General features: G+C 62.2%; 1 protein-coding gene and 1 pseudogene across 4 annotated transcripts in view; one reads left to right on the top strand and one right to left on the bottom strand.

Moving 5' to 3' along the window:
* The window catches only part of DAGLA (diacylglycerol lipase alpha), a 61,144-nt gene extending 35,625 nt beyond the window's left edge, over positions 1 to 25,519 (top strand). For 2 of the 4 annotated variants that reach the window (XM_016134220.2, XM_016134219.2), the window contains exons 2-20: positions 687 to 825; positions 1,215 to 1,426; positions 2,598 to 2,699; positions 3,154 to 3,292; positions 6,402 to 6,489; positions 8,449 to 8,583; positions 9,223 to 9,300; positions 11,011 to 11,135; positions 14,528 to 14,681; positions 15,236 to 15,319; positions 15,420 to 15,497; positions 15,978 to 16,058; positions 16,897 to 17,039; positions 17,360 to 17,428; positions 17,790 to 17,862; positions 18,924 to 19,120; positions 19,962 to 20,091; positions 20,569 to 20,756; positions 22,087 to 23,038. In XM_016134220.2, the coding sequence (XP_015989706.1) occupies positions 731 to 825; positions 1,215 to 1,426; positions 2,598 to 2,699; positions 3,154 to 3,292; positions 6,402 to 6,489; positions 8,449 to 8,583; positions 9,223 to 9,300; positions 11,011 to 11,135; positions 14,528 to 14,681; positions 15,236 to 15,319; positions 15,420 to 15,497; positions 15,978 to 16,058; positions 16,897 to 17,039; positions 17,360 to 17,428; positions 17,790 to 17,862; positions 18,924 to 19,120; positions 19,962 to 20,091; positions 20,569 to 20,756; positions 22,087 to 23,038 (3,123 nt within the window). In that variant the 5' untranslated portion in view covers positions 687 to 730. Of the gene's footprint in view, positions 1 to 686; positions 826 to 1,214; positions 1,427 to 2,597; positions 2,700 to 3,153; positions 3,293 to 6,401; positions 6,490 to 8,448; positions 8,584 to 9,222; positions 9,301 to 11,010; positions 11,136 to 14,527; positions 14,682 to 15,235; positions 15,320 to 15,419; positions 15,498 to 15,977; positions 16,059 to 16,896; positions 17,040 to 17,359; positions 17,429 to 17,789; positions 17,863 to 18,923; positions 19,121 to 19,961; positions 20,092 to 20,568; positions 20,757 to 22,086 lie in introns of those variants that run through there. The other 2 variants (XM_016134221.2, XM_016134222.2) reach the window with 2 other exon arrangements.
* Positions 24,149 to 24,991, bottom strand: LOC107504760 (annotated as a pseudogene).
* Positions 25,520 to 26,921: the final 1,402 nt, after the last annotated feature.

The raw sequence follows: 26,921 nt of genomic DNA on the forward strand, positions 1-26,921 counted from the left end.
TAGCTGTGGCTGGGAATTCTGTCGAGTGGGTGCGAAACCAAGTCACAGAGCATGCTCTTCAGGTTCCGGCAAAGCAAGAGACTGCAGACCTAATTCGATAAATATTTACTGAGCACCTACTATGGGCTGGGCACACTCCCCCAGCACGCGGGCCATGCCCTCACCCTGAGCTGGCTCCAGGCCTTCAGAGTGTCCTGCCCTGCTTGTGCGGGGGCTCAGGCTCATGCTCAGTCTGGGAAGCACCCACCCCACCCCAAGGACTGTGTGTAATGGGCCAGGTCTCCTCGAGCAAAGGCAGAAGGAGGGCTGGGGGAGCTCCCCTGATCCCATGTAGGGGAGGCATGGGGTGAGCCCAGGCCTTCAGTGGAGCTGAGCAGTTATTGTTGGGGTAACCCCAGGCAGAGCCAATCCCAAGGGGCCAGTGCCAGTCTTAGGGGCCGGAGAAGCCTCAGGGGTGAGGCCGAAGCCAGGGTCTCACCGCCAAGGTCTCTTATGTGGATTCTGGGAAGTAATAAGGTGGAGGTGGGTCCTGCCCAGGCTTGGGCCAGCATTTCTGGTAGCCTGGAAGCCTCTGGGCTGTGGGGGCTGGGAGAGATGCCTGTGCTGCCGGGCATACCTGGCCAGGTGCGGTGGCCCTGGGTGCCGTGGTGGCCCAGCCAGCCACAGGGTCGTCTGCTGTTTTGCAGGAGGTGAGCGCCAGGCCCGCTGAGCCTCCGCAGAGCCGCCAGCCATGCCCGGGATCGTGGTGTTCCGGCGGCGCTGGTCTGTGGGCAGCGATGACCTCGTCCTGCCGGCCATCTTCCTCTTCCTCCTGCATACCACCTGGTGAGTCCTGGAGCCACGCCACCCGCCCGGGTTTGAGGAGAAAGGGCTGGACGGAGTCTTTCCAGCCATCTGTCCTGACCCTGTCGCGCTCCCAGCTCCCAGCGGGCGGCGCCTGAAACATACAAACCCTTAGGCGATTCCCACGTGGAGCCCAGGGACCTCACCTGGCCGCCGCCGGACCTGAGCCCAGCACTGGGCAAGGCTGCTGCTGCTGTCTCCCTACTGCTGGCAGCTGGGCTCCCAGCTCTTGCTTCCTGTCCTTGGCCGTCTGTGTCCTCGGAGGCACTCTCTGCCAGGTGGACAGCGGCCCTGGACCCCGGCGTCCAGGCTGGGCCGGGCTGTGGGAGGGGCACGGGCTGCTGGCTCCTCTCACGTGCGTGTCCCCCTAGGTTTGTAATCCTGTCCGTGGTGCTCTTCGGCCTGGTCTACAACCCGCACGAGGCCTGCTCCCTGAACCTGGTGGACCACGGCCGCGGCTACCTGGGCATCCTGCTGAGCTGCATGATCGCCGAGATGGCCATCATCTGGCTGAGCATGCGGGGGGGCATCCTGTACACGGAGCCCCGCGAGTCCATGCAGTACGTGCTCTACGTGCGCCTGGGTAAGGGCCGCCCGCCTCGGGGGTCTGCTCAGGCCACGCCCACCGCGCCCTCCACTTGTGCGCGGGTCGCTCCTTCCGCCAGTATTTGTGGGGCGCGCGCAGTGGGCCAGGCCCCGAGCCAGCGCCGCGGTCCGGCGGCGAGCCAGCAGGCTTACTGGTTTACTTTCTAGACCAGTGGCAGGCAGACTGCGGCCCGGGGGGCCAAATCTAGCCTGATGCCTATTTTTGTAAATTAAGTTTGAACGGAGCCCAGCCACACTCATTCATTTATATACGTCCTGTCTCTGGTTGCTTTCGTATGGCAAAAACAGAGCTGGCAGAGCTGAGTAGCTGTGACAGAGGGTGTGACCCGCAGAGTCTGAAATATTTACTCTGTGGCCTTCGCAGACGCCTGCTCTGGGCCACGCGCACCTTGTCAGCTGCTTCGTGGCCCCTCACAAACAGCCCCGTGCTGGGAAGCCCTCAGGGACCTGGACCCGCTCCCAGGAGGGCCAGCCCGTGTCCTCCGGGGATTCCCTGATGGATTCACCTGTGGTCCCTTGTGCGTCTATGGACGGCACGGAGCCCAGGGAGCTGAATCCGTGTTCTCAAGGTCACACAGCCAGTGTGCGAGTGTCAGAGCTGGGATCCGAACCCAGGGTGTCTGGCTCTCAGCTGCCACGCTGTGCTGCCCGTGGAGCTGGGGTGGGGTGGGGTGGGGGGGGGTGGGGGAGTGGGGGGGGGGTCACTCTCCTTCCTCCCGACTCAAGTGCCCTAAAAGGGACACCCTCTCATCTGGTTCTTGCCCAGTAATGGAATGTAGACACTGTCACCCCATTTTACAGACGGGGAAACAGAGGCTCAGAGAGGTTAGCTAACTTGCCTAAGATGCGTCTGATTCCACAGTCCGTGGGTATAACTCTAAAATCCTGAAAGGACAGGAAATGCCTATTCATCGTTGGCCTTTCCAGGCACCTTCTCAAGGAGGTTTCGTGGCCGGTGGGCACATGACAACAGGGTGGAAATGGGGGGCCAGGTGCGCTCCCCAGCCCTCTCCGCCACGAGGCGGGTCTGATGCCCCTGCTGCTGAGCGGCGGAAGCCCCGCGGTAGGAGGGGCCAGGCCGAGGGTCCGGGGCCCTTCGCAGCGGCAGTCCGCAGCCGTTTTTCAGCCGGCGTCCGCTCTCCTTACAGCCATCCTGGTGATCGAGTTCATCTACGCCATCGTGGGCATCGTCTGGCTCACTCAGTACTACACCTCCTGCAATGACCTCACTGCCAAGAACGTCACCCTCGGTATGTCGGCCAGCCCCGGGGGCAGAAGGGACGGGATGGATTTGGAGAAGAGGAAGCTCAGGCACGCCCGGAGGGAAAGTTTCTGTAAGGGCACCCGGCAGCTTGGCTGGCCTCCACCCTTGTGGTCTGCCACGTACTTCAGGGGACCCCGGACTGAGGGTGCAGCAGTGGGCACAGGGCTGTCCGAGGCAGTAGTTGAGGGCCCCCCAGCATCTGGTGGAAACCTACAGAGCTGCCTCTTCTGTGTCAAAGCTGGGCCTTGGCCAAGGTCATGGCTCAGCGAGGGGGCGGCCATGTGGTCAGAGCCAGGGGCCAGGGGCAGCTGCACCCTGCCGTTGGGTGCCAGAGGCAGTCAGCGGGGCAGGGAGACTCCAGAACCCCTTTCTTCGGGGCTGTTGAGCCAGGGAGGTGGCCCCAGGACTCCACCTCTCGCTTCTTACTGCTGCCCCCGCAGGGATGGTCGTCTGCAACTGGGTGGTCATCCTGAGCGTCTGCATCACCGTCCTCTGCGTCTTTGACCCCACTGGCCGCACCTTCGTCAAGCTGAGAGCCACCAAGAGGAGGCAGCGCAACCTGCGTACCTACAACCTGCGGTCAGTTGGCTGCGTGGTGGGTGGTCCCCTGCGAGGTTCGCTGGCGGGCGGGCAAGGCTGGCCGCACACCACCCCAACTACATCTCCGCCTGGGTGTGAGGTGCGGGCATTGGTCCCAGGCTTAGCCTCCCCCTGCCTCAGTTTCCTGGTCTGTAAAGTGGGAATAATGGCAAGTCCCGCCTCACGCTGCCATTACGAGATTTGCCTTAGATAATCCGTGCAAAGTGGTCAACACGATGCTCACACTTGGGCTGTGTTCAGTAACTAGGAGCCATCGTTATTGCTATCCTCATCTTCAGGGCCAATAACGACGACAGTAATGGCTGGAAATGTGTGTTAGTTGAGCCATTCGCTGTATATATTAACTAACAATAGTTCCATGAGGTGGCTGTTACCATCATCCCCATAACACAGATGAAGAAACGGAGGCCCAGAAAGGTTATGTGACTGGCCTGAGGTGACAGACACAGCTAGTACTTGACGGGGCATGGATCAAGGTAGTCTGGCCTTAGAGCCATTGCTCTTAACCGCTAGGCTAGGCTGACTCTAGGATTAAGGAGGCTGAAGAGGTTAATCAAGGAAGGCTTCCTGGAGGGGGTAAGTTTTGCGCAATGTTTCGAAGAAAGGGGAAGGCTGTGCCATGGCAGAGAAAATGAGGGAGGGCACTCAGGGTCATAGTAATTCCTGTTTATTGAAAAAAAGAGAGGAGGTTTCCAGGGTGGGTTACCGTACACCTGTTGGTAGAGCTTCTGTTAAGAGGCCTTGCCCTGAGTGCCATCTCCCACTGATCCATTTAATCCTTCTGTCAACCCTATAGCCATGAGGCCCATTCTGCAGATGGGAGTCAGCATCCCAGAGAGGCAGGTCACTTGCCCCAGATCAAGTTGGTGGGCCGTGGAACTCTCGCCCAGGGTGGTGGGCTCGGGAGCCCTCAGCCAGAGGAGTGGTCGCCCGGGCCCCCATGCCCAGCAGGAATCTCCCCGCCCACCCTGCTTGGCCTCCCCTGGTCTGCTCAGGCCCTCCACGTCAGCTCCACACTGTGGCCAGAGCCACACCCATGCCTGGGCTGGCCACCTCCCAGCCTAAAATGCCAGGTCTTGGAGCCAAAGCCTGGGAGCCCGTTCTTCCTCCCGGCACAGCTGGCTGCTACCACCCGTCCCATTTGGCTCACTCTGAGCACGGGCCCCCACCTGACCTGGTTTCTGGGCTTCTGGGACCCTGGGGGGGGGGGGAATCTCCCCTCCCTGACTCTGGGTAATTGCCTCTGGGGCCCAGGGAAGCCTACGCCTTTGCAGCTGGGGGTTGGCAGTGGCTGTCATTTTAATTAGAAAGTCTTCCTGTGATTTCCGGGCCTATGTGGGTGAGTAAGAGGCCTCAGACCTCACAGGTCCTGACCTGTTACGGTTTCTCCAGCTGCAGGGCGGGGCTTGCGAGGGCTGTCCGGGCCAGGGCTCTGATCGTGTGACCCCCTTAAGGGCCGTTCTCTACTCACCCTCCCTTCACTTGAAACCAACAGGCAGTTTTTCTAACAAGGACATGTTCTAGTCAGCCGACCCTCCATCCACTTCCAGGTTTGGGGATGCACATTAGCCTGTGTCTCACTGACAAGCTAATTTAGTTTCTAGAAATCAGGAAGCTGTTTAAGTCCTTGGCCCATTTCTCTTTCCAGTGACTTCTGGTGAGTGTTGGAAGGTGTGGGTTATTCCCAGCACTACTCCCTGAGAGTCTTGACATTGGATCTTTGCAGAAGGAGTGTCTGCCCTCCCTTAGTGAGCCCCAGGTCAGAGAGGGGTGCTGACTCTGTGAACTTTTTCTGTCCAGATTTACTATTGCTCTCTGTTTTGGTCTCCTTAAGCAGCGTTAGGCCAAACCTGTTACTGTCTCCATCTGCCCCCTGGTGGTCACAATGGGTACTGCAGTACCGTATACAGTCTGCCCTTCCGTCAGGCCAGCGGCGGCCCAGTGGGAAATTCTCTTCGAACATTTGAAAACCCCATTAGGTTAGAAAGGGTTAAAAAAAAAAGCCACGATGTTCTGGGAGCTCAGCTTGGCCAGCATGCTGTCACTTCATCAAGCCCCGGCAGGCGGGACCGTGGCTTAGGACGCAAGCAGCAGGTCCCAGGAGCAGCAGTTAGTTGTGCCCTTCCCTAACCGCCTCCTGTAGCCCCGGAAGGCCCTGTGTCCTTCCCTGGCCTTGCGGAACCAGGGTTGGGAGCAGAAAGCGACCTTTACCAAGAGGCTCAGGAAGGAGGGCCCAGCCCATCACCCCTGACGGACGCTAAGTGCCTTGCATGCACTCAGGGGCACCCATGCTTTCCCCTCCTGACCACCCCGTCTCGGGCTCTGACGGGGCCAGCAGGAGGGCACATGTCACAAAACCATGCCAGCCCCTTCTGCTCAGTCTGGAAATGAACATTTTTAATGTGTGAGCTGTTATCTTGATGTTCAAAACACACCAACTTCTGGGCACCCAGCATCGGAAGGGCCTCCATGGATAACTGGCCAATTGCTCAGCCTTGGGGTGCAGACTCCTGGATACCTGACTCCCCATCGGAACAGCCAGACCCACAGGGGTTTGGCGTTGGGGTGGGAGTGGCCAGGGGCCAGCCATACAGATGAAGCTGGGGTCCCTCTCTCCCCTCTAATGTGACAGATCCAAGAGCTGGCAAAACCAGAGCCTTATTGAGCCTTAAACTTCCCCGGGGTACAGAGAATGTGAGTATCTGAAGTCCTTTTGAGGGGAAGCAGCTCTGTGTGGCAAGTTTGCCCCAGGCCTTGGAACAAGTTGGCAGAGAGGCCCAGGACCCTGCAGCCATGACCATGGGGGCTCTTGGCTTGAGCCCTTGGAATTCTGAGCCACCGAGCATCTTTGGGCTCCTAGCTCCGAAGCCCCCAGGGCACGCGGGTGCTCAGTCTGCAACAGCTGGGTGCCTGGGTCCTGATCTTGGCAACCAGGTCACTGGCCACCCAGCTTTGGCTGGGTCTTTTCTCCCCTGGACCTCCCATCAGGGAGCCCTTTGGTGGGGTCCTTGGAACAGGCCGCCCTTCTGGGCCCGGCTCTTCTGGTCCAGCTGTGTGACCTCGCACATACCAACTCTTCCCTTTCCAGGCACCGCTTGGAGGAGGGTCAGGCCACCAGCTGGTCACGCCGGCTCAAGGTGTTCCTCTGCTGCACCCGGACGAAGGACTCGCAGTCAGTGAGTGCCGGGAGGTTGCGTTGCGTCCCTCGGGCTCACGTCCCTCTGTCAGCAACTCGGGACCCTTCGCTCCTTGGCAGAGCCGGGTGGGCAGGGCTGCCTGGAGGGAGCTGGGTTTTGAGCAGGAGCCAAGTGACAGCCGACTCGTAGGAGGACCTGTAATTCACTGACCGATTCCCTCCCGCATATGATGACCCGTTGCTTTGTCAAGGGAACAGAAAGATTTGAAGACCTTCCACTGACCTCCTTGGAACGCGAAGTCTAGTTTAGAAGAAGGGATACTCAAAAATCAGGGCCAAGACGAGGAAAAGCAGCGTTTCACCAGCTGTAAATTACTCTGGAAGATCAAGCGTAAAGTGCTTAGTGCGGTCCTTCCATGCCGGGCGCCCTGAGGAATAACCAGAGGACTAGACTCGGAGGTCCCAGGGGGCTGCAGGAGAGAGGGGTCGGCCGTGGGTGGCCCTCTGGAGGAGGGGAGGGCCCTCGGGGTCCTGGAGGTGAGCTCCCAGCTCTGGCAGGGCCCTTAGAGGTCATCTAGTCCCATCCCTCATTTTGCAGATCCGGCAGCTGAGGCCCAGAGAGATGGGGTGACTTGCTCAGTGCCGCACAGCTAGTTAGTGGCAGAGCCAGTGAGGTCAAAAAACCACGCCTCCCTGAGCCAGGGAGCAAGTGCCTTTCACAGAAGCCACCAGAAGTCTCGAGTGGCTCCTTCCCACCAGCGGCTCCTGGTGAGCTGTAGAGTGAGTGATCAAGTGTGAGAAAGCCTCCTGAAGGATCCCTGGTGGGCGGGGAGCACCCCCACAGGCCGAGAGGGTCTGAGGGGTCACGGCCCAGGGCCCGGTCCCCAGGCCGGCCATGCAGAGGGCAGGGAGCAGTCCCCAGGCAGACGGGGCGCTAGGCCTGCCAGGGCCCATGGAGAGCATGCCCACCCCTCCTGGGGGCTCAGCAGAGTCAGGGCTGGTGTCGGAGCCTGGTGAAATGCAGAACATCACGGATTGGGGAGGCAGGGGCGGGCAGGGGTCAGGTCAAGTCCAGAGTACATTTCGTTCAGCCTTTCCTGTGTTGTTTAAAAACTCGAATTGGATGCCAACATTTAAAAATCAGGGGCATTCATGTAAACTTCCAAATTTCTGGGTCTGGCATCTTTAGTCCCTTACAAGCCCGGTCAGCTGGAACTGAGTAGTGTCTGGCTCTGTTTGGCCCCATTAGGCATCTGAGTTTGCAACCCTTGATTTTTCTTCCCTAACAAGTGCCAGGCACACTCAAGGGTGAAACCCAGCAAGAAGATGAGTTGCCATGAGTTCGTTCCCACCACAGCCCCCCCGCCACACACACACAACAAGTTAGGGACCAGGGTCCAGACTCCAGCTCTGCATGAGGCAGGGAGGACTCAGAGCACAGGGGCCAGCGGGGCTGTCCTGAGGACAGGGTTTGCAGGGAAGCCAGAGGGGCCCCTGGCCCAGCGTCACACCCTTCTCCAGGCACATGGTGGGGGTTTCTGAGCCCGCAGCTGTGGGCAGGAGGTGGGAAGAGACTCCGAGGGAGGAGGAGGCAGCCAGGAGCTTAGTTTTGGCTTCTCTGTTAGAGAGAAAGGCCGGAGAAGAGACCAGCGGGCTGAGCAGGCCTTGATGCCATTCCTAGTGTCTGGGGAAAGAGCAGGAAATGGCTCCACTTGGCATCTGTGCGTGCTAGACGGTGAGTGCCCTAGGAGCTCCGAGGACAGAGGAGGGCCGGGAGGTGGAGATGGAGAAGGGTCAGTGGCTGCGACAGCTCCTGGCAGGTTGCAGGGCCCAGGACCCAAGGACAAAGGCCCTCAGGCTCACGCTGCAGAGGGCCACAGAGGGTCGGGCCAGGGTGCCCCTGGGCCCGGAGCAGACACCCAGCCCGGGGATTCACACCCAGTCTCTCGTCCTCTCTTCCGCTGCCCCCCACCGCCACCCGCCTCCCTGGACCTCGTAGGACGCCTACTCGGAAATCGCCTACCTCTTCGCCGAGTTCTTCCGGGACCTGGACATCGTGCCGTCTGACATCATCGCCGGCCTAGTGCTGCTCCGGCAGCGACAGCGGGCCAAGCGCAACGCCGTGCTGGACGAGGTGGGCGCCCGGCCCTGCTCCAGGCAGCCTCCCTGCAACGCCCTCTGCCCAGGCCTCTGGCCGCCGCCTCTGCTGCTGCTGCTGCTGCTGCTGCTCCCGGCTCCCGGGGTTCCACACACCCTCTTGGGTCCCTGCAGGTCACCCCTGGATGCTCACTCTGCCCCTATTCCTGCAGCCACCACTGTGGCTCTTACTTGAGGGACTTCCATCAGCTGGGCCACGTGTGCCTGCTTCCCGGGCTGCTGCAAGAGACTTCCAAGCACAGGGGCTAATGAATGCCACGGCTCGGGCTTCAGCCTCGTGCCTTTGCCTCTCCCCCCCTGTCCTCCGCAGCCCCGCCCACACGCCAGTCCCGGCTTGGGTGTCCCAGCGTCTTCTGCAAGATGCGTTCCTCCCCCCCACCCCACCCCCTGACCTTGGCCTGGGCTAGGAGCTTCCTGGGGTGATGCTCTGCATGGAAGGGGAGCAGCTGGAAATAAGAGGAGATCTTGGCTTTTGGGAAACTGGCCGGGTCACAGAGAGCCAGAAGCCACTCAGGCCCTCGTGAAGCAGGCGGGGTGCAGGGCTCGGCGCCCAGACCCCCCTTCCCAGCCGTGCGGCTCGGCCTGGGGCGGCCACCCTCACACGCCTGTTTTACAGGCCAACAACGACATCTTGGCCTTCTTGTCGGGCATGCCAGTGACGAGGAACACCAAGTACCTCGACCTCAAGAACTCGGTAAGTCAGAACCGCCCCCGCCGCGCCCCGCGCCCGGCCCCTCTCTCCTTCTGCTCGAAGGACCTGAGCAAACCATCTGCTGCACCGTGGGTCCCCTGCAGCTCTCCAGACAGTCCCTCTTCCCAGGTGGCACCCCCGCCCCCCGCCTTCCTCCTGAGAACCCCACCGCCGCTCCGGGTCTACAAACGAACCCCCTGAATCTGTTTGACCACACTCGGGACGTTTGGTCCTGGCCCCTGGAGGTTATAAAGTGCTTCCCCAGGGTGAGCCGCTGCTGTCACTGCTGCCTTTGTGATTGTCATACAAGGCAGCGGGATATAGCGCTTCGGTTCCCAAGCCCTTCTGAGGCGCAGAACCTCACCCCCAGCGCCTGCGGTAGAAATCCAGTGTGCATGTCACAGGGGAACGCGGAGCCAGTCCCCTGGCACCTGGGCTGACACTACAGCCCACCCTGCTTCGGGAGCAAACCGATGTGGGCATGTGTCAGCTGTGTGCTGTCACTGTGACCTTGAGCAAGTCCCTGACCCCCCCCCCCAGCCCGTTGCTGCCTGTGTGGGTGGCTCTGGGCACCCCTTCCACACGGAGCTCTGGTGGGGAGGAAACGGGCCATCCTGAGTCCAGTTCCCGGTGTGCTACCAGACGCAGTGGTACCAGTCTGGGCTGCTAGGAAGGGTTCAACCTCGGGTCTCAGTCTCCTGGGATCGCCTCGGGTCTCTATCTTCTCCCCGCTCCCAAAGCGGGCCTTTGTATCCCCTTCTGACACAGCTGGTCTATGGCAGGTGCTCTCACCACAGAGGAGGAGGGGCAGGGACAGGCTGGGTTCCCTGCCTGCCACCTGGCAGAGGCTGCCAGCGCCCCGCCCTGCAGCCCGGAGCTCAGAGAGATAATTATCTTCTCCAGCTCCTTCCTGAAGAGCAGACAGAGCGCCAGGGTTCCACACCTCTGGGCCCTGATTAAGGCGCTACCTTTTTTACTTTACAAGATGACTAATCACCCTCCTTAACTTTAATCACCCTCCTTAACTTTTACAAGGTGACTAATTCCCTCTAAGTGCAGGAGTCCTCCAGTGCCTGGGGTACCAGGACACCAAGAGGGCTTTGCTGGGACACCAGTCACTCCCTCCCTCCCTCCAGCCCTGCAGGCTGAGAGCAACAGCCCTTGGCCTCAGACACTGGGCTTCTAACTGGCGCCTTTCCCTGGAGAGATCCCAATCTGCCCGGACACCCCTGCAGGCCAGTGACTCAGTGTGGCAGGCTGCAGTCTCCCTGAATTTGCAGACAAAGAACCCGAGGACCTGCTCACCCAGCTCGTCTCTGTCCCCAGGGCTGGCCTGCTTGTCAGGGCCTGGACACTCTAGCTGGAGGGCCCTGGGCCTCTCAGGGTGAAGTGTCCCTTCCCAGGGCCTGATTGCCACAGCAGAATGATGGCCACTCGTGCCCCCCTCTCTTCCCTTGTTGGGAAACCGGGCAAGGAGATCGATCCAGGACTCTCAGTGTTTTTCTGTCCCCAAATCGTTAATTCTGAGACCAGAGCAACAGGACAGGTCTCAGGAGGATACTTGCCCTGGTTACAGGGAGATAATTAGGGAAATGCAATTTTCATCTGGAGGAGCGGTCCCTCCCCCAGGATGGGGTGGCATCTGCGGCCTGTGGGGGCCCACGGGCCCTGAGGGCAGGAGGTGACCGCCCTCCGACTCCTCCCTTCTTCCAGCAAGAGATGCTCCGCTACAAAGAGGTGTGCTACTACATGCTGTTTGCGCTGGCCGCCTACGGGTGGCCCATGTACCTGATGCGGAAGCCCGCCTGCGGCCTCTGCCAGCTGGCACGGTCCTGCTCGTGAGTACCGTCCCATCCTCCCCGCAGCCAGCGTGTGTGGAGGAGCCGAGGCCGTGGTGCCCGCCTCCTGAGGACGGCCGTCGCTAAGCGCACTGCGCATGTGCGCTGGTCCGCCCTCCGTGCCCACTCTGCCCCCCGCCCCCCCGGCCCCGGCGGCCCGCCGTTGCTTCTCTGCTGCACCGCACCGTCTCTGGGCCTCCACTTCCCTGCTTCTGCCTCAGCCCTGGCTAGGGAAGAGCGTGGGCTTTGGGATCACATCGTCCTGGGTCTGGATCTGGACTTTGTTGCTTGCAGCCTTGGGCAAGTGGGTCTCCCTCTGCCAGCCTGGGTTTCTATACCTGTAAAGTGGGGCCCGTGATGCACACCTCCTGGAATGGTTTTGGGAGGATTAAAGGAGGTGTTGCGCCGCCGGTTCCCATCCCTCCTGCCGCCCCCCCCCCCCACCTAGCCCTCTCGGCCACTCCCCTGCACCCGCATCTCCCCTTCTTCTCCTTCTCCCTTCCTGCGCTCTTCCTTTCTGAAAGAAAGGACCTTGCTGGTAAAGAGGCCCAATCCATAGAGGCCTCTGGCAAGACAAAGAGAAGGCCCTTCACAGCCCCTCCCCTACTTGCTGTCTCTGACGTCAGCCCAGGCCACCCAGAAGGAGGACAGCTCCCTGGCTCCCTGTTCCAGAAAGGCTGGCATGCTGGGCAGGGAGCTTCTGCCTGTGACGCCCCTGCCCTCAGGGCCAGCAGCAGCCACACCCCTCCACAGAAAGCTGGGTGGCTCTTGGGACCGTGTTCTTTCTCACCATTCCCGAAGCGAGCGACAGAGTGGACCAGGGCACTGCATGCCCCCTCCCATCTTTGCCAGCCTGCACACGGCTGGGATTCCTCTCAACATCCTTGGGAGCCCCTGCTGCAGCCGAAAGCTTCTCGAAACGAGTAGCAGCCCAGGAGTCCCATGCCCAGGACCCTGTTCCCTTACTCACTGGCAGAGTGAGGATGTCATTAGTAGGGCAGTGTCTGTCTGGCCTGCCCACAGGCTTTCTCAGAAGCCAGGGCGTCACTGGCAGGCCAGGCATTTGAGGCATTCTGCATGCAGGAAGGATGTTGGCGTTTGTATCGGCTTCTCAGAGCTCCGGGGAGAGAGAGCAGGCAGTCCTCAGAAACCCAGGAAGGCCCAGCTGGGTCCCTGCCTGGAAGAACAGGTATCTAAGGGGTGGAGAAGGGGCAACCCTGAAGGCCAGGCCTGCAGCCAAAGGTGTTGGGATGGAAGCCAGAGGACCGGGCCTCTTTCTCTGAGGGCCGGCCCGTCCATAGCGACCCAGAGTCCCAGCACCAGCCAGCAGAAGGAACTGCCGACCTGCCTCGGGCCCAGGCCCTCCGCCTGGCTGCAGTTCTCCTGCCCCACACAGCATGGCCAGCCAGGCCTATGCAGGGGTGCTGGCCTCGACAGGGCGGCAGGCCCCTCCTAGGAGCCCAGGCTGCTGGCCCTGCTGCTCTCACCCGTTCCCCCGGCTCTCAGACCACTGCCTCAGAGGCTGCCCTCTCACTGGACTGAGGGAGAGCCACCATTCGTGGTGTGCCTGGCGTATGCCGGACGCTTTCTGCGTCTTGGGCTTTCGATGTCACACTAGCCTTGTGAAGTAGCTGTCAGCACTGCACTCTTACAGAGGAGGATACGGAGCCTTCGGGTGGCTGAGTGCCCCCTCCCAGGCCCTCACAGTCGGGAAGAAACACACCAGAGCAAGGACTCGAGCCCAGGTCTGTTGCCGAAGGCCACACCGTAGCGGCCACATGCTCAGTGTTTGAGGCGGGGGCTGTGCTTGGAGAGAGCAGCCAGCAGCCTGAGAGCAGGAGCCCGGCCCCCAGATCCAGGCCTGGCCCCACGTGGCCTGGCATGGGGTGGGGGGGCTCCCCCAGCATACATTGAAGTGGCTTCTGAGATTGGCCCCACCCGAGTCTTCTCACTGAGCCCTCTCCCCCATTGCGAAATGTGTAACAAGCCCTCAGGTGCTACTCGAGTGAAGATAAACCTCTTAGCATCCCTAAAATTCAAGATTATTCATCAAATCTCAGCTGTCATCTTAAGACAGGTGGCAAGGGTGGGTCACATGCTCTCACAGTTCCTGGCTTGATCTGTTGGGTGCTGGCTCCCTCTGGTGGCCAGAGGAGCAGCTGCAGTCCTTGCTGGGTGGCCAGCTCCGATGCTCACCCACTCACTTGGGGAAGCCTGCTCTGTGCTTGGTGCTGTTTTTGGTGCTGGGGAAATAGCTGTTAACCAAGCAGAGCAAAACCTACCCTGTGGAGGCCATCGCTGGGTGGGGAGGCTCAGACAATGCACCAACCTGGAGCAGAGGGAAGCTTCAGAGAAAAAAATTAGAGCTGGTGTGTCATTGGGGCTGGGGAATGCTGTCCGAGGGGCTGGCTATGTTAGATGAGGTGGCCAGGGTGGACCTCACTATAACATAACATTTCAGCAGAAGCCTGAAAGAAATGAGTCCAGCCACTGACCATCTAGAAGAGTGTTTCAGGCAGAGCGAACCATGGGTGCGAAGATGCTGAGGCAGAAATACAGCCAGTGCCTCTGAGGGAAGGCAGGGAGGTGCCTGCGAGCAGAGGGGAGTCGGAGGGAGCAGGCCGGAGAGCCCGGGACAGGTGGGCAGGGCCCGAGGGGGCAGGGCCCCGGGCCCCTGAAAGGATCCGGCTTTTCCACTGGGCGAGAAGGGCCGTGTCGTAGGGTTTTGAGTGAAGTGACGCAGCTTGACAAATCTTAAAAAGTCACTCTGGCTGCTGAGTTGATACGGTAAGGGGCCGGCAGAGACGAGGGAGGCCTGTCAGGAGGCCACTGTGGCAGTCACAGGCAGAGACGAGGGCGGCATGGAGTGGAGGGGGTGCCGGCGAGGGAGAAGCGGTCAGGCTGGTTGTGGATTTGGAGGCAGAGGGAGCGGATGTGCTGACCAGCAGGAAGTGAAGACGGTGACTCCAGCCTGGGACTGGGCGCCGAGCGCTGGGCTGCGGGGGGCTGTGGGGAGCACGCAGCGTGGGCCGTCAGGGCCGGGACCTGTGGGGCGTCAGAGGAGGCGTTGCGTGAGCGGTGGGAGGGGACCATCTGGAGGTCTGGGCAGTTCGCTGCCCAGATGGGATGAGGTCCTGCAGGAGCCCAGAGCTGCCCTCTGGGCCGAGGAGGCTGTGAACGCAGGAGGCACAGCCCAGGAGAGAGGACGCCCCTGGCCCAGTGGGGAACGCACTTCGAGGGGGAGGGAAAGACCCCCTGGGTCACGAGCGGCCACGAGGCCACGTGAGACGAGGGCTGGGAGCGGCCCAGTAGCGCTTTGCAAGGAGGTTTGGGGAGGGCGAGATTGCTCCCTCAGCGGTCGCTGGCCCTGAGGCCCTGGCGCCCCGCCCCAGGTGCTGCCTGTGCCCCACGCGGCCCCGGTTCGCCCCCGGCGTCACCATCGAGGAGGACAACTGCTGCGGCTGCAACGCCATTGCCATCCGCCGCCACTTCCTGGACGAGAACATGACTGCAGTGGACATCGTCTACACCTCCTGCCACGATGCGGTGAGGGGCTGGGCGGGCCGGGCTGGGCCGGCGTGCAGCGCCCCCAGCTTTCGTCCTCTGCAAGGCCGTGGAGGGCCAGGGGGCGCTGCAGCCCCGTGTCAGGAGCAGGTGGCCAAGGGCCCTGGGGTCCCGAGCCGTCCTCCCAGGCAGCGGGAGCCCTTGGCTTTGCTGGCACTGCCAACGGCAGCCTCCAGGCGTGTCCTAGCTGGGCAGTCCAGGGTGGACCCTTCTCCCCACACCCTCTCCGTGTCTACAGAGTGGACCTCAAATCCACACGCAGTGTCGGGGCTCCCTGGCTCCAGCCTTTAGGGGAAGGAATTGTGGAAGGAAGCGGTGAGGCCTTGGAGAGGGACAGCCAGCCCTCCGGACGTGGCAGGCAGGGCGGCAGCGCTTGGGGCTGACCACAGGGGGAAGCTGGGGGCCGGCAGCCTGGCCGGGGCCCAGGGGCTGGCGGAGGCAGATCCTCTGACCAGGAAGGAGGCTTGCTTAGGTCACTGGCCTGAGTCTGGCTCCATCCCCGGGCCACTGAGGCTCACAAGCCACCCTCCTCCTAGGTGTACGAAACCCCCTTCTACGTGGCAGTGGATCACGACAAGAAGAAGGTGGTGATCAGTATTCGGGGAACCCTGTCTCCCAAGGTATGCTGCCCGAGGCTCCTCGCCCGTCCCTGGGGACCCCCTCGCTGCCCTCGTTTCCTGTCCTCAGCCCCGCCCCTCACCCGTATCCTCTCCCCACAAGGACGCCCTGACAGACCTGACTGGTGACGCTGAGCGCCTCCCCGTGGAGGGGCACCATGGCACCTGGCTGGGACACAAGGTACCCACCACGTGGGCCCCTGGGGGCCCCTGGCCTTCCCTCCCCACTGCCAGCTCATGGATCTGCCCTGATGGTGGGGGGGCGGGGCGGTCCTCCCTGCTTGCTGGGCTCACCAGGGGAGATTGGTCAGAGAGGCGCAATGTGTCTGGAAGGTCCACCGTGGTCCGTCCACCAGGACCCCTGCCTGGCTCAGATCCTGACCCAGAAGGGCCCGAGGAGGCAGAGCTGGGAGGGGGTCACACTGGTTTCTGTTAGACGCTCAACCCCTCTGCGCCTCAGTTTCTTCATCTGTGAAACGGAAACAATGTGATACAGTGTCCGCGGCCACCACAGGCCTGTTATGTGGACCAGAGGGGGGCAGTGGGCGGGACGTCAGGGGCGTCAGCTGCCGGTCACTGTGCTCCTGCTGGTCCCCGACAGGCCTTCCTCTGTCTTGGCCCCTCTCCGAGCACCCACCTCTCTTCCCCTCCGACCCACCAGGGAATGGTCCTGTCGGCTGAGTACATCAAGAAGAAGCTGGAGCAGGAGATGGTCCTGTCCCAGGCCTTCGGGAGAGACCTGGTGAGGCGTGTCCCACGCCGCGGAGCCCTCGCCGCGCCCAGCCCTCCCGCCCCCCAGCGGGAGATTGGTGAACGGATGGAGCCGCCCCTGAGGACCAGGCTCCCTCACTTTCCGTGGACCCCTGGCTCCCGGCACCCTCACTTGCTCAGTTCCTCCTGCCCCCTCTGACCCCTCCCTCTTTTGCACCTGCTCCTCTTGGGCACCCCGGCTCAGCCTCACCCAGATATACACGCCTGATCCATGCCAGGCAGTAGAGGCACAAAGATGGTTTGGGCTGGGGGCTTCTAAAACACACAGCAGGATGATAAAGACAATAATTGCAGAGCAAATAGAAGGGGTGCTGCTCCGGCTGGGGGCGATCTGGGCCCCGCCCACCGCCCACTCCCTATGCAGGCGGCTCCCGAGGTGCTCCTGAGTGCCCTTCCCGAAGCCAAGCAGGCCCTGGCCTCGGGAGACCTGTCTAGTTGTTGAGACACAGGGTCTGGGGCAGGTGACCAAATGATTATAATAGAGTATAATCACCGTGTACAAAGGTCGTTCCTAGGTGTAGACACAGTGTCTAGAAGGGAGTAAGGCTCTCCCAGGAGATCAGGAAGGGCTTCTCCGAGGAGGTAACTTCTGAGCAAGGTTTTGAAGGATGCGTAGGAGTTGGTTAGACTAGTCTTCCCCAGGAAGTTTCCCCGTGGGGGGCCTCCCTTGGCCCTTCCTCTGCCTAGCACCCACGCATCACAGACACGACTCCAGGACTCCGGGGAGACCCCTCTGCCTCTCCGGTGTGAGCTGAGACAGTCGGCCTGGCGGGTAGGGGCCGGGCTCTGAGGCTTCTCTCGGTCCCCAGGGCCGCGGAACTAAGCACTACGGCCTGATTGTGGTGGGCCACTCCCTGGGTGCGGGCACCGCCGCCATCCTCTCCTTCCTCCTGCGCCCCCAGTACCCGACCCTCAAGTGCTTTGCCTACTCCCCACCGGGGGGCCTGCTGAGGTGAGCCGCCTAGGGCCTCAGAGTTGGCTGGGGCTGGCTGGGGCTCGGGGGTGGGACAGGGCTGGGGACTGGACTGGGCAGTCTGGTTTCTGGTCAGTGGGAGAGCCTGGGAGTGGCCTGGTAAGTGGAGGGGGGGCTCTGTCAAAAGCCAGGAGGACCCCGGATCTACCTCCGGCCAAGTCCTCCTGGCAAGAAGGGCAGGGCAGGGCCAGGCACCTACCTGCACGCTCCCCAGGGGGCCTCGCACCTAGAAGCTAACCCCAGGAGAGCTGGACCAGGGCGCCCTCCCCACCTGAGCCCCTCCTCGGCTTCCCTTGCAGTGAGGACGCCATGGAGTACTCCAAGGAATTTGTGACAGCTGTGGTTCTGGGCAAAGATCTCGTCCCCAGGCGAGTCACTGCTGCCCCCTCTGTCCACTGTCCCAGCCTGGGCTGGTCCTCCCTCCTCAGGGCCTCGCCCGGGCTCCACATCTCCCTCATGCAGACCCCCACCCACCTAAAGGACCCCAGAGACCCCCTGCATGCTCTCAGGCGCCCTAGCTGAGAGGGCAAGGTGGGCCCGCCCTGCCTGGCACCCTTTCCCTGGCTTGGCTCTGCCGAGCCAGACTCCCCTGCCCCAACTCTGTGACCCTGGCAGCCGGGTCTTCCTCTTCCAGGGGCCGCGTGTGTGCCTGTCCCCATGACACCCTCACGCCGTGCCTCCCCCGGTCCCCGGCTAGGCCAGGCTGACGCTCGTTTCCCCCTCCCCCAGGATCGGCCTCTCTCAGCTGGAAGGCTTCCGCAGACAGCTCCTGGACGTGCTGCAGCGGAGCACCAAGCCCAAAGTGAGCCCCCACCCCCCGCCCCGTCCCGCCTGGCCGCGCCTGCGCTGGGCGCCATGTCTGCCCCTTGCCCTGCCCATCTCCCCGGCCCAAAGCACAGCGGCCCCCGGCGCGTGAGGCCAGCCTGGGGTGTGGTCGGTGTCTTAAACCTCAGGCCATCAGTCCCTCAGCATCTCTGAGCTCATTCACCTGCCTGTCTTTGCACAAATGGGGACACTGAGGCCCAAAGTGGTCAAGGAGCTTGCTTTTGCTCACACAAGTTGTCACCGGGTCGGTTTTTAGCTGGGGGCTCCTGAGTCCTGGCTCCCGTCCCACAGAGCTGCCTAAATGCAGGAGAAAGCCATCTCCGAGGCTCTGGGCTTCAAGGCTCTTCCAAAACCTGCTGCTGGCTCAGGGGGTGCCTGGCCCTCACCTTGGGCGGATCGGGCTACAGTTTGGTCTGATCTTCCACTGCAGTGGAGAGGACAGGGTCAGCCCTTCCTAAACCTTCATCAAGCCTTTAAAGGACACTGGGGGATACTTCCTGTGGCAAGCCAGCCTTCGGCAGGCCAGGCCAAGGGGAGGCTGGTCGCCAGGAGGCGGCTGACCTGGACCAGCGGGTCCTCTGTGCCCCCAACCCAGTTTGGACTCTTCCCAACCTTGGTGCCCCTGACCCTCTGGCAGGCAGTGCTCTAGGCCAGGCCGCAGGTACCAGGTACCGGGTGGCCCTCGCCCTGAAGGGTGACTGAGCAGCGGGGCGGTAAAGTCTGAGGGGATGTTGTCTGCCTGCAGGAGCCTGGTTCCTGTCAGGCCCAGTCCTGGGCTCTTGTCATTGTGACGTAGAGCAGGTGCCTCCCCCTCGCTGGGCCTGTCCCCCTGTCCACTAGATGAGGGCTTGACTGTCCCTCTAGCTGCTTTCCAGCCCTGTCCACCTCAGCAATGCCTCTCCAGGGGGCGCTGCCCTTTCCTCGGCCTCACGGCCACCCCCCTCCCCCGCCACCTATGAACTCTCCTCCTGAGCACCTCTGCCCCGCCCAGCCAGCCAGAGCTGCTCAGCTGTCCCCACCTCCCCGCTGCCTACACAGTGGCGGATCATCGTGGGGGCCACCAAGTGCATCCCCAAGTCGGAGCTGCCGGAGGAGGTGGAAGTGGCCGCCCTGGCCAGCACACGGCTCTGGACCCACCCCAGCGACCTGACCATTGCCTTGTCGGCCAGCACCCCGCTTTACCCGCCCGGCCGCATCATCCACGTGGTCCACAACCACCCCGCGGAGCAGTGCTGGTAGGTGCCGCCTGCAACTCGGTCCGCCGGGGCAGGACCTGCATCATCCAGGGGCCTGGGGGATGAGCCAGCCTTCGCTCAGGCACCCCTCAGGCCGAGGGCCAGAGGCGAAGAGACCGGGGTCCAGGCCACCCACAGCGGGTGGGGTGGGGGTACGGGGTTGCCCTGGAAATAGACCAAGACTAGCCCAGAGCAGCACCCCAGACTCTTCTCGTGACAGCCCCAGCCTTTGTCCCCAGTCAGCTTTTCTCTGGTGTTCCCTAGGGCGTCTCTCCCCACTTGTGGTCCATTTAAAAGTGCATGTCCCGGAGGGGTCACCCTAAGGCCCTGGCCAGCTGTACCCCCATTGTCACTTGGCATCACCTCTGGGATAGGTGGCAGACAGCTGTGAGCAAGGGCTGGGGGTCCAGAAGAGAGAGAAAGGTGGGCAAGTACGTCTCCCCCGTCATGCCCGTTCAGAGGGTGGGCCTGGGACCCTCCTCCAGCGAGGACTGCCTCCTCTGACAAAAGGCTTGGGAGCTGGGCCCTGCCCAGGGTGCAACAGGCCTGGCCCAGGCCACGAGTATGGAGATGGCTGTGGAAGGACCATAGCTGAGGTTCAAGATCAGCCTTTCTCAGCCTCTGTTCCCGGCTGGACTGGGAAGTAGGGGTGGGGGGTGGGAGCTGAGGGTGAAGCAAGAGCAAGGAGCCCAGGGGTGCAGCCCAGCTGGCCAGGCTGGACAGGGGGCCTCTGAGTTCACCTCGCTCCTGCTAAGCCAGGGCAAAGCAGAGCCAGGGCCCGGGGGCCAAGGCCAAGCTGCTACCCACTCTCGGCTTCCCTCTGGCCCCTCTGTCTCCTCAGCTGCTGTGAGCAGGAGGAGCCCACGTACTTTGCCATCTGGGGTGACAACAAGGCCTTCAACGAGGTGATCATCTCCCCTGCCATGCTGCACGAGCACCTCCCCTACGTGGTCATGGAGGGCCTCAACAAGGTGAGCCCCTGGGCAGCCCTGGGCGCTAATGCCTCGTTCGAGCCCGCGGTGCCTTGCGAGCCGTACCTCTGTCCCCATGTTATAGGCAAGGGTGTGGACGCTCAGAGAAGTGAGCCAGAGTCCCCAGCTGGGTCGCAGTGGGGCCAGAGAGCCCACTCATGTCCCGGCCTCCACACCCCTGCTCCATCCACATCACCACGTGGCCCCCGTGGTCGGGAGGAGTTTAGGAGACTCCCTCGGACCTGTGTCCGAGGCAAGTTGAACTCAGAGGGCCTGAAGGCCACCTGGCACTTGACAGATGTGCAGCCAGGCAGGGCCTGTCTTTGGCCTTCCTAGAGAAGGGGTTTGGGGGGCAGGAGAGTGCGGCCCAGCTGACCCATGCAGCTCTGTTTGGTCCGAGAGGCCTGGCCTGCCGCCCTGCCCCTACACGTGATTGTCACCCCTCCACCACCACCAGCTTCCGCGTCCTGTCCCCAGGTGCTGGAGAACTACAACAAGGGCAAGACAGCCTTGCTCTCCGCTGCTAAGGTCATGGTGAGCCCCACTGAGGTGGACCTGACCCCCGAGCTCATCTTCCAGCAGCAGCCACTGCCCACGGGGCCCCCCATGCCTGCTGGCCTCGCGCTGGGGCTGCCCACTGCAGACCATCGGAACAGCAGCGTCAGGTGAGCCCTGCCCGCCCCAGAGCGCAGTGGCCAGGTGCGTCGTTTCAAGGCCCGTAGGCTTGCACGCACGTGCATCCTGTGCGTAGGCTGAGCCCGGATGCTCTCGCGGCTCTGCATACATGGGCAGGGAAGGCGAACTTGGCCCCTCTGCTCTGCCCCCGTTGTCCCCCAGCCCACCACTGCATGGGCCAGTGGGCATCTAGACACACGGCCCCCAGGCCACAAACACATCTAGTCACTCAGACCCATGTAGACCCAAACGGGTGGGCACCCATGCCCTTCCGTGCAGGCACACGTGTGTTTAAGTATTTGTACTGAAACTTACACGCCTCACAAGTAGCTCTAAGTGCAGACAGTCCCGTAGAGACATGTGCCAAGACAGAGGCCACGGGAAATGCACAAGGACCCGCTTGGGGAGGCGGCCCTGCGTGTGAATGAATGAGCGCGCCTGTGCCCAGTGCAGACACACAGACACGTGGCCGGCCGACACGCAGACGGCTCGTACGTACCCCGCATACGTAAACCAGAGCTGTGCGCACACGCTCCCAGACACACACCCCGCGTTCACAGCACTGTTCGCGGGCATCAGGCTCTCAAGGGGGATCCTCCTGCCTCTCCGGGACCCTTCCCACCCAGGAAGGGCACAGATCTGGCCGGGAGACTGCCGAAGAGGCCCCCAGGGGGCACCTAGACCCGGCTCCCTACCTTTTGTACATCTCCTGTGGCAGCTGCATGACCAGAGGAGGGAGCCAGTGTTCCTTCTCGTTGCAGTAACTGCTGCACCCCGACTCCCAGGCCTTTCACTCGCTCCCAGCAGGTGGTGTGCCGCTGAGAGACGCCAGGGCCCCCCATCCAGCAGAGGGCCAACTTCGTGGTGGGAGGAACCCCAGTGTGAGGAGGGGGGGGCTAGAGCTCTGGGAGGGGCACAGAGGGCTGCTGGTCCTGCGTCTTCTCTCCCCTGACCTGTGGCCTCATGAGTGACCTGGGCAGCCAGTCTCTCTGGGCCTGGGTCTCCCATGGCCGCAGTGACGGGACATGGGTGAGGGTGCCCCCGGCAGTGCTCCTGGGCGCCTAGAGCCCCCAGCAGAGCCTCAGGCCCTCGAGGCGCCCACCCTGGCTCAACCCAGCACCAGCCCTTGGTCTTCTGTCTTGGGTTCTTGGGAGTCTTTTTTTTTTTTTAAATTAAAGGTCCCTGCCCCAGATAGTTCAACTCTCCCCTCCTGACCCTCCCCAAGTTCCCTCCAGCCAGGGGGCTGGGGAGGGGGTCAGTCTCAGCGCCCCTTCTGAGTCTCACCACCCTCACCCCCCCCCCCCGCCCTGCCCTCTGCAGGAGCAAGTCCCAGTCTGAGATGAGCCTGGAGGGCTTCTCGGAGGGGCAGCTGCTGTCCCCAGTGGCTGCGGCGGCGGCAGCCCGCCAGGACCCCGTGGAGCTGCTGCTGCTGTCCACCCAGGAGCGGCTGGCGGCCGAGCTGCAGGCACGGCGGGCGCCCCTGGCCACCATGGAGAGCCTCTCGGACACGGAGTCACTGTACAGCTTCGACTCCCGCCGATCCTCGGGCTTCCGCAGCATCCGCGGCTCGCCCAGTCTCCACGCGGTGCTGGAGCGCGACGAGGGCCACCTCTTCTACATCGACCCCGCCATCCCCGAGGAGAACCCCTCGCTGAGCTCCCGCACCGAGCTGCTGGCCGCGGACAGCCTCTCCAAGCACTCGCAGGACACCCAGCCCCTGGAGGCGGCCCTGGGCAGCGGGGGCGCCACCCCCGAGCGGCCCCCCAGTGCGGCGGCCACTGACCAGGAGGAAGAGGGGGGCGGTGGGGTGGCCCCGCGCGGAGAGCTGGCGCTGCACAACGGGCGTCTGGGCGACTCGCCCAGCCCTCAGGTGCTGGAGTTCGCTGAGTTCATCGACAGCCTCTTCAACCTGGACAGCAAAAGCAGCTCCCTCCAAGACCTCTACTGCATGGTGGTGCCCGAGAGCCCCGCCAGCGACTATGAGGAGGGCCCCAAGTCCCCCAGCCAGCAGGAGATCCTGCTCCGAGCCCAGTTCGAGCCCAATCTGGTGCCCAAGCCCCCGAGGCGCTTTGCCGGCTCTGCCGACCCCTCCTCCGGCATCTCGCTGTCACCCTCCTTCCCACTCAGCTCCTCGGGCGAGCTCATGGACCTGACGCCCACGGGGCTCAGCAGCCAGGAGTGCCTGGCGGTGGACAAGATCCGGACTTCTACCCCCACCGGCCACGGGGCCAGCCCCGCCAAGCAGGACGACCTGGTCATCTCGGCTCGCTAGCACCCAGAGGGGCTGCCGGCAGAGGCCTAGGCCAGAGCAGGTGGCCCCTCGGGCTCCAGGTGGCTACCCCCAGAGCCAGGCAGCTTGGAGGAGAGGCCCCCGGGGTCCAGTTTAGCCTCAGGCATGGGGCACTGCTGCTGAGCTGGGGGTCCGTATCCCTACCTCAGCTTAGGACCCCTCAGAGCCAAGGCAGCTGGGATCTGGGCCTTTCAGATAGGGGAGGAGCAGGGAGCGGGGAGGGGCCTGGGGCAGCCCACCAGCCTGACCCCAGGGGCATCCTGGTACCCCCTATTCCAGGACAGGCCATGGGCATACTGACTCCCCATCACTGCCCTCTGGCTGCTCTCCCAGGGCCGAGATGGAGAGTGGCCTCCTCTCCACATATTCTCATCTGCGGTCGAGGCCGGCATCTGCCCTGGCCGCTCCCCAGACCTGGTGCCTGCCAGCCAGCCCTTGGGGTGACCCCCCCCCCACCCACCAAGGTGGCCCGCAGTGCTGTGTGTGTTTACAGAAGCTGCCGGGCTGGGCTCAGGTCGTGGCCTGGCCTTGCCAGCCCCCAGCCACAATCGTGTGTTCAGTAGCCTCCCTCTGAGCAGGGCAGGGGCCCGGAGGGGCCTGGAGGAGGGTGGGGTCAGGACCGCCCCTTCTCTGCTTGGCGTCCCTCATGCCGACCCCTCTGTCAATGGGTTATAAGCACCCAAGCCTGTCCCGCCCGCCCATTACCTCCAGGCTCGCCTTCTATTCCTGGGGACCCTGGCCATTCAAAGGGTGGATGGCACAGACGTGAGCACCCCAGGCTGCAGGGTCAGTGCCCGGGGAGGAAGAGGGACCCCAAATCCCGCTTCCTTGGAGGGTCCCATGTAACCCCTTCCTATCACCTCCCCCATGCCCAGGCAGCCTCAGGCCCTGGGATCTGAAACCAGACACCTCCACTCCCCTCACGACCCTCCTGGTTGGCCTGGACTCTCACCTGGGCCTTCTTCCCTCCCATCCATAATGTTACGTCGACAGGAAGTGGGGCCAAGAGTGGGGCATCGTGGGACCTGGCTAGAGACCCCCTGCTCTCTGCTGCGCGGGGTGTGGAGGGTCGGGCTCTGGGGCCGTCCTGGCTTAGCCAGAGGCCTCAGCCTCCCCTACTTGAAGCGTTCCTTCGCCTTTGGGCTGGGGAGCAGTGGGGAGGTGGAGGCCGGCCCGTTCTCCAGAGGCCGAAGCCGGGAGGCTGGGCATGCTCACGTAGGGTGTGTGTGCATGTGCATGAGTGTGCCGATCCTGAGGAAGGGGCTGCTGGGGCACCCACCCCACCCGACCTGACCTGCTTGCCTACTGCTCCCCACCCCCAACCTGCCAGGAAGACAGCCAGTGAGCGTAATGCAGCTGGGGGTCAGAAGATGAGCTCAGCGTCGGACATTGCCTGTCGCTCTGACCCCTGGTTTGGAAAACTTGTATGCTGACTGTCCACTTGTGCCTTCATCTCCTCGGAGGCATGCTCCCCAACTTCGAACCTGACCATGGCCTCCCTGGGCCGTCTAGGCTCCCCCTCATTTCACGATCACTGGTATCTGGGGCCCGCGCCCTGAGCCTGACCCCTAACATAGCTGAGACTGGCCCAGACCTCTCTCTGGGACCCCTGCGCACCCTGACAGATGGGCACAGAGACCTGGGAGCTGGGCCTCCCTCACTCCGTGACTCCCGCTCCTCACCAGGCTCCAGGATGCTGCCCCAGCTGAGGGCCCCGCTGCTGGCATAGCCCGGGCCCAGCACAGAAGCAAGACGAATCAGTGGCTCTTAGAGTTTAAAAAAAAGACAAATCATCAATCAGAGTAACGTTCCAATGAGCACCCCAGCCAATAGAAGGGAGACTTGGGGGTCTAGCCTTTTAATTCCTCCTTTGCCGAGGTGGGCTTGGGACCTCTAAGGGGGTGTGGCACCCACCCATGCCCAGGACTGAGCCATCAGGGACAGACTCCCCACCCCAAAGCTGCAGCCACACAAGGTTACAGGCTTGGGGCTGGGGCAGACTCAGACTCAGCCCTGGACTCCCCAGGGTCAGCCCACCCCTAACCTGCCCCCTCCCCACCTCAGCCCTGAAGGGCGGGCCTACTGCGTGTCTCTCCCTTTCTCCCACACCACACTTGGGGGGTCTGAGCCAACCCCCTCAGCCCGGCTCGGCTCGGCCCGACCCCCCCCTCTGCCCCCGAGACCTGCAGCACAAGCTCTCCCAGTCATGCGCTGGCCTGTCCTCACAGGGGCCTGGGTGACCTCCATATGCAATCGGTAGAGGGCAGCCAGGCCCCACAGACACTCGTGCGCTCTACATGCCATTCTCCCCTAACTTTTTTTGTACTTAATGTATGAAAGATCCAAACTAATATTGCTGTAAAAAGGAGAGACAAATTAATATAGCTTATTCTATAAATATATCTGTATATAAAGGTTTCTGTATATTGTATAGAGCTGTGTATAAACTGGATGTAGAAGCATGCTGGCTGCCTTGAGTGACCTCTCTTCCCAGCGCCTGGGGGTGGGGAGCTCTGAGACTGGCTCTCGCTGCTGTTAAAGCCCTGACACAGGACCACACTTTGAGTCGCAGAAGACCCTCGAAACCCCATTCGAATGGGGGCCCTGCCTATGTCAGATACATACCAGGGGATCCTTACGACCTCATTAGAGCCTTGGAAGATGCGACTTGTTTGCGCCTTCCTCCTCCCTAAGGGTCTGGGGTTCAGAGAGAGTAAGTAAGTTGCCCAAGATGGCAGAGCCAGCGCTTGGGCTGCCAGGCTGATCTGACAGTGCCCACCCCCTCCACCCAATAATGAGAGCTAGGGCAGGGAGCGAGGATTCCCCTGAAGCCCCCAGCTGGGTCACATAGAAATGCAGGGTCCACTGGAAGGCTTTGCCAAGGGCTTCCCTAGGAGTATGCAAATGCCTGACCAGACTCAGGGCACCCCAGGGACCCAAGCCCAGCCTAGTCCCAAGGCAGTGAGGCTTGGGGAGCAGCTGCAGGGCCAGGATGGGCAGGCTGCTGGGCCTCCTGTCAGCCCCATGCTGAGACCTGCCCTCTCCACACACCAGGTGGCGCTGCTCCTCCAGCCAGTCCCACTATGACCTGCAGTCTGGCCTAGGCACTGACCCAGCTGAGCTTTGACCTGACTTTAACCTTCCCCTTCCCTACACTTCTATCTTCCCACGGCTCAGTCCAGAGTGACCTTTCTTGGTGAGAGTTTGGGAAAGGTGATAGAACAACGCCTATCTTCACCCAAGGCCTCTCTGAACAGAAGAGGAAACTGAGGCGAGATAAGGGTGAAGACCTACTCGAGGTCACTCTCGTGCTGGGATCAGATCTAAGACAAGAATCCAGGTCTCCCCACCTAGGACTCTGGCCTCCATCCTCACCTAATGGTTTTCAAAGGTTCTTCCCACCCTATAGTCTCATTCGATTTGCAAATTATTCTATCCAATTAGTGGAGCAGAGGAAACGACAGGGCCAGAGAGGTTCTGTGACTTGCCAAAAGTCACACAGCCAAGTGTGGAATGGCAAAGGGCTCTCATGGGGGCAATTCTGGGAGGAACTCAAGGGGTGTTCTGCTTCCCAGTGCCCATTTGGGACCCCTGGATGGTCCCTCCATCTCAGCTGGGAGGGAGGTAGGAGAGAAGTCACACTGAAGGGTCCCCAGATCCAGTTATGTCCCCTCACCCTAGTCAAGGGAAGCTGTGTCCCCAGCCTCATGGACTCTCTCATTCCCACTCACCATCCTTTGGGCTTCCTCTGTACAAAGGGTGGATCCCAGGGCTGTGGGGGCCCTCGGAAGGCCAGGGTAGGGACGCCTGGCCAGCGGGTCGAGCCCCACCCTCTCCTGGACTGGTCTCCAGCCAGCTACTCATA

This window comes from Rousettus aegyptiacus, unplaced genomic scaffold (assembly GCF_014176215.1).
Source record: "Rousettus aegyptiacus isolate mRouAeg1 unplaced genomic scaffold, mRouAeg1.p scaffold_m13_p_5, whole genome shotgun sequence".
In the NCBI taxonomy this organism is placed as follows: domain Eukaryota; kingdom Metazoa; phylum Chordata; class Mammalia; order Chiroptera; family Pteropodidae; genus Rousettus; species Rousettus aegyptiacus.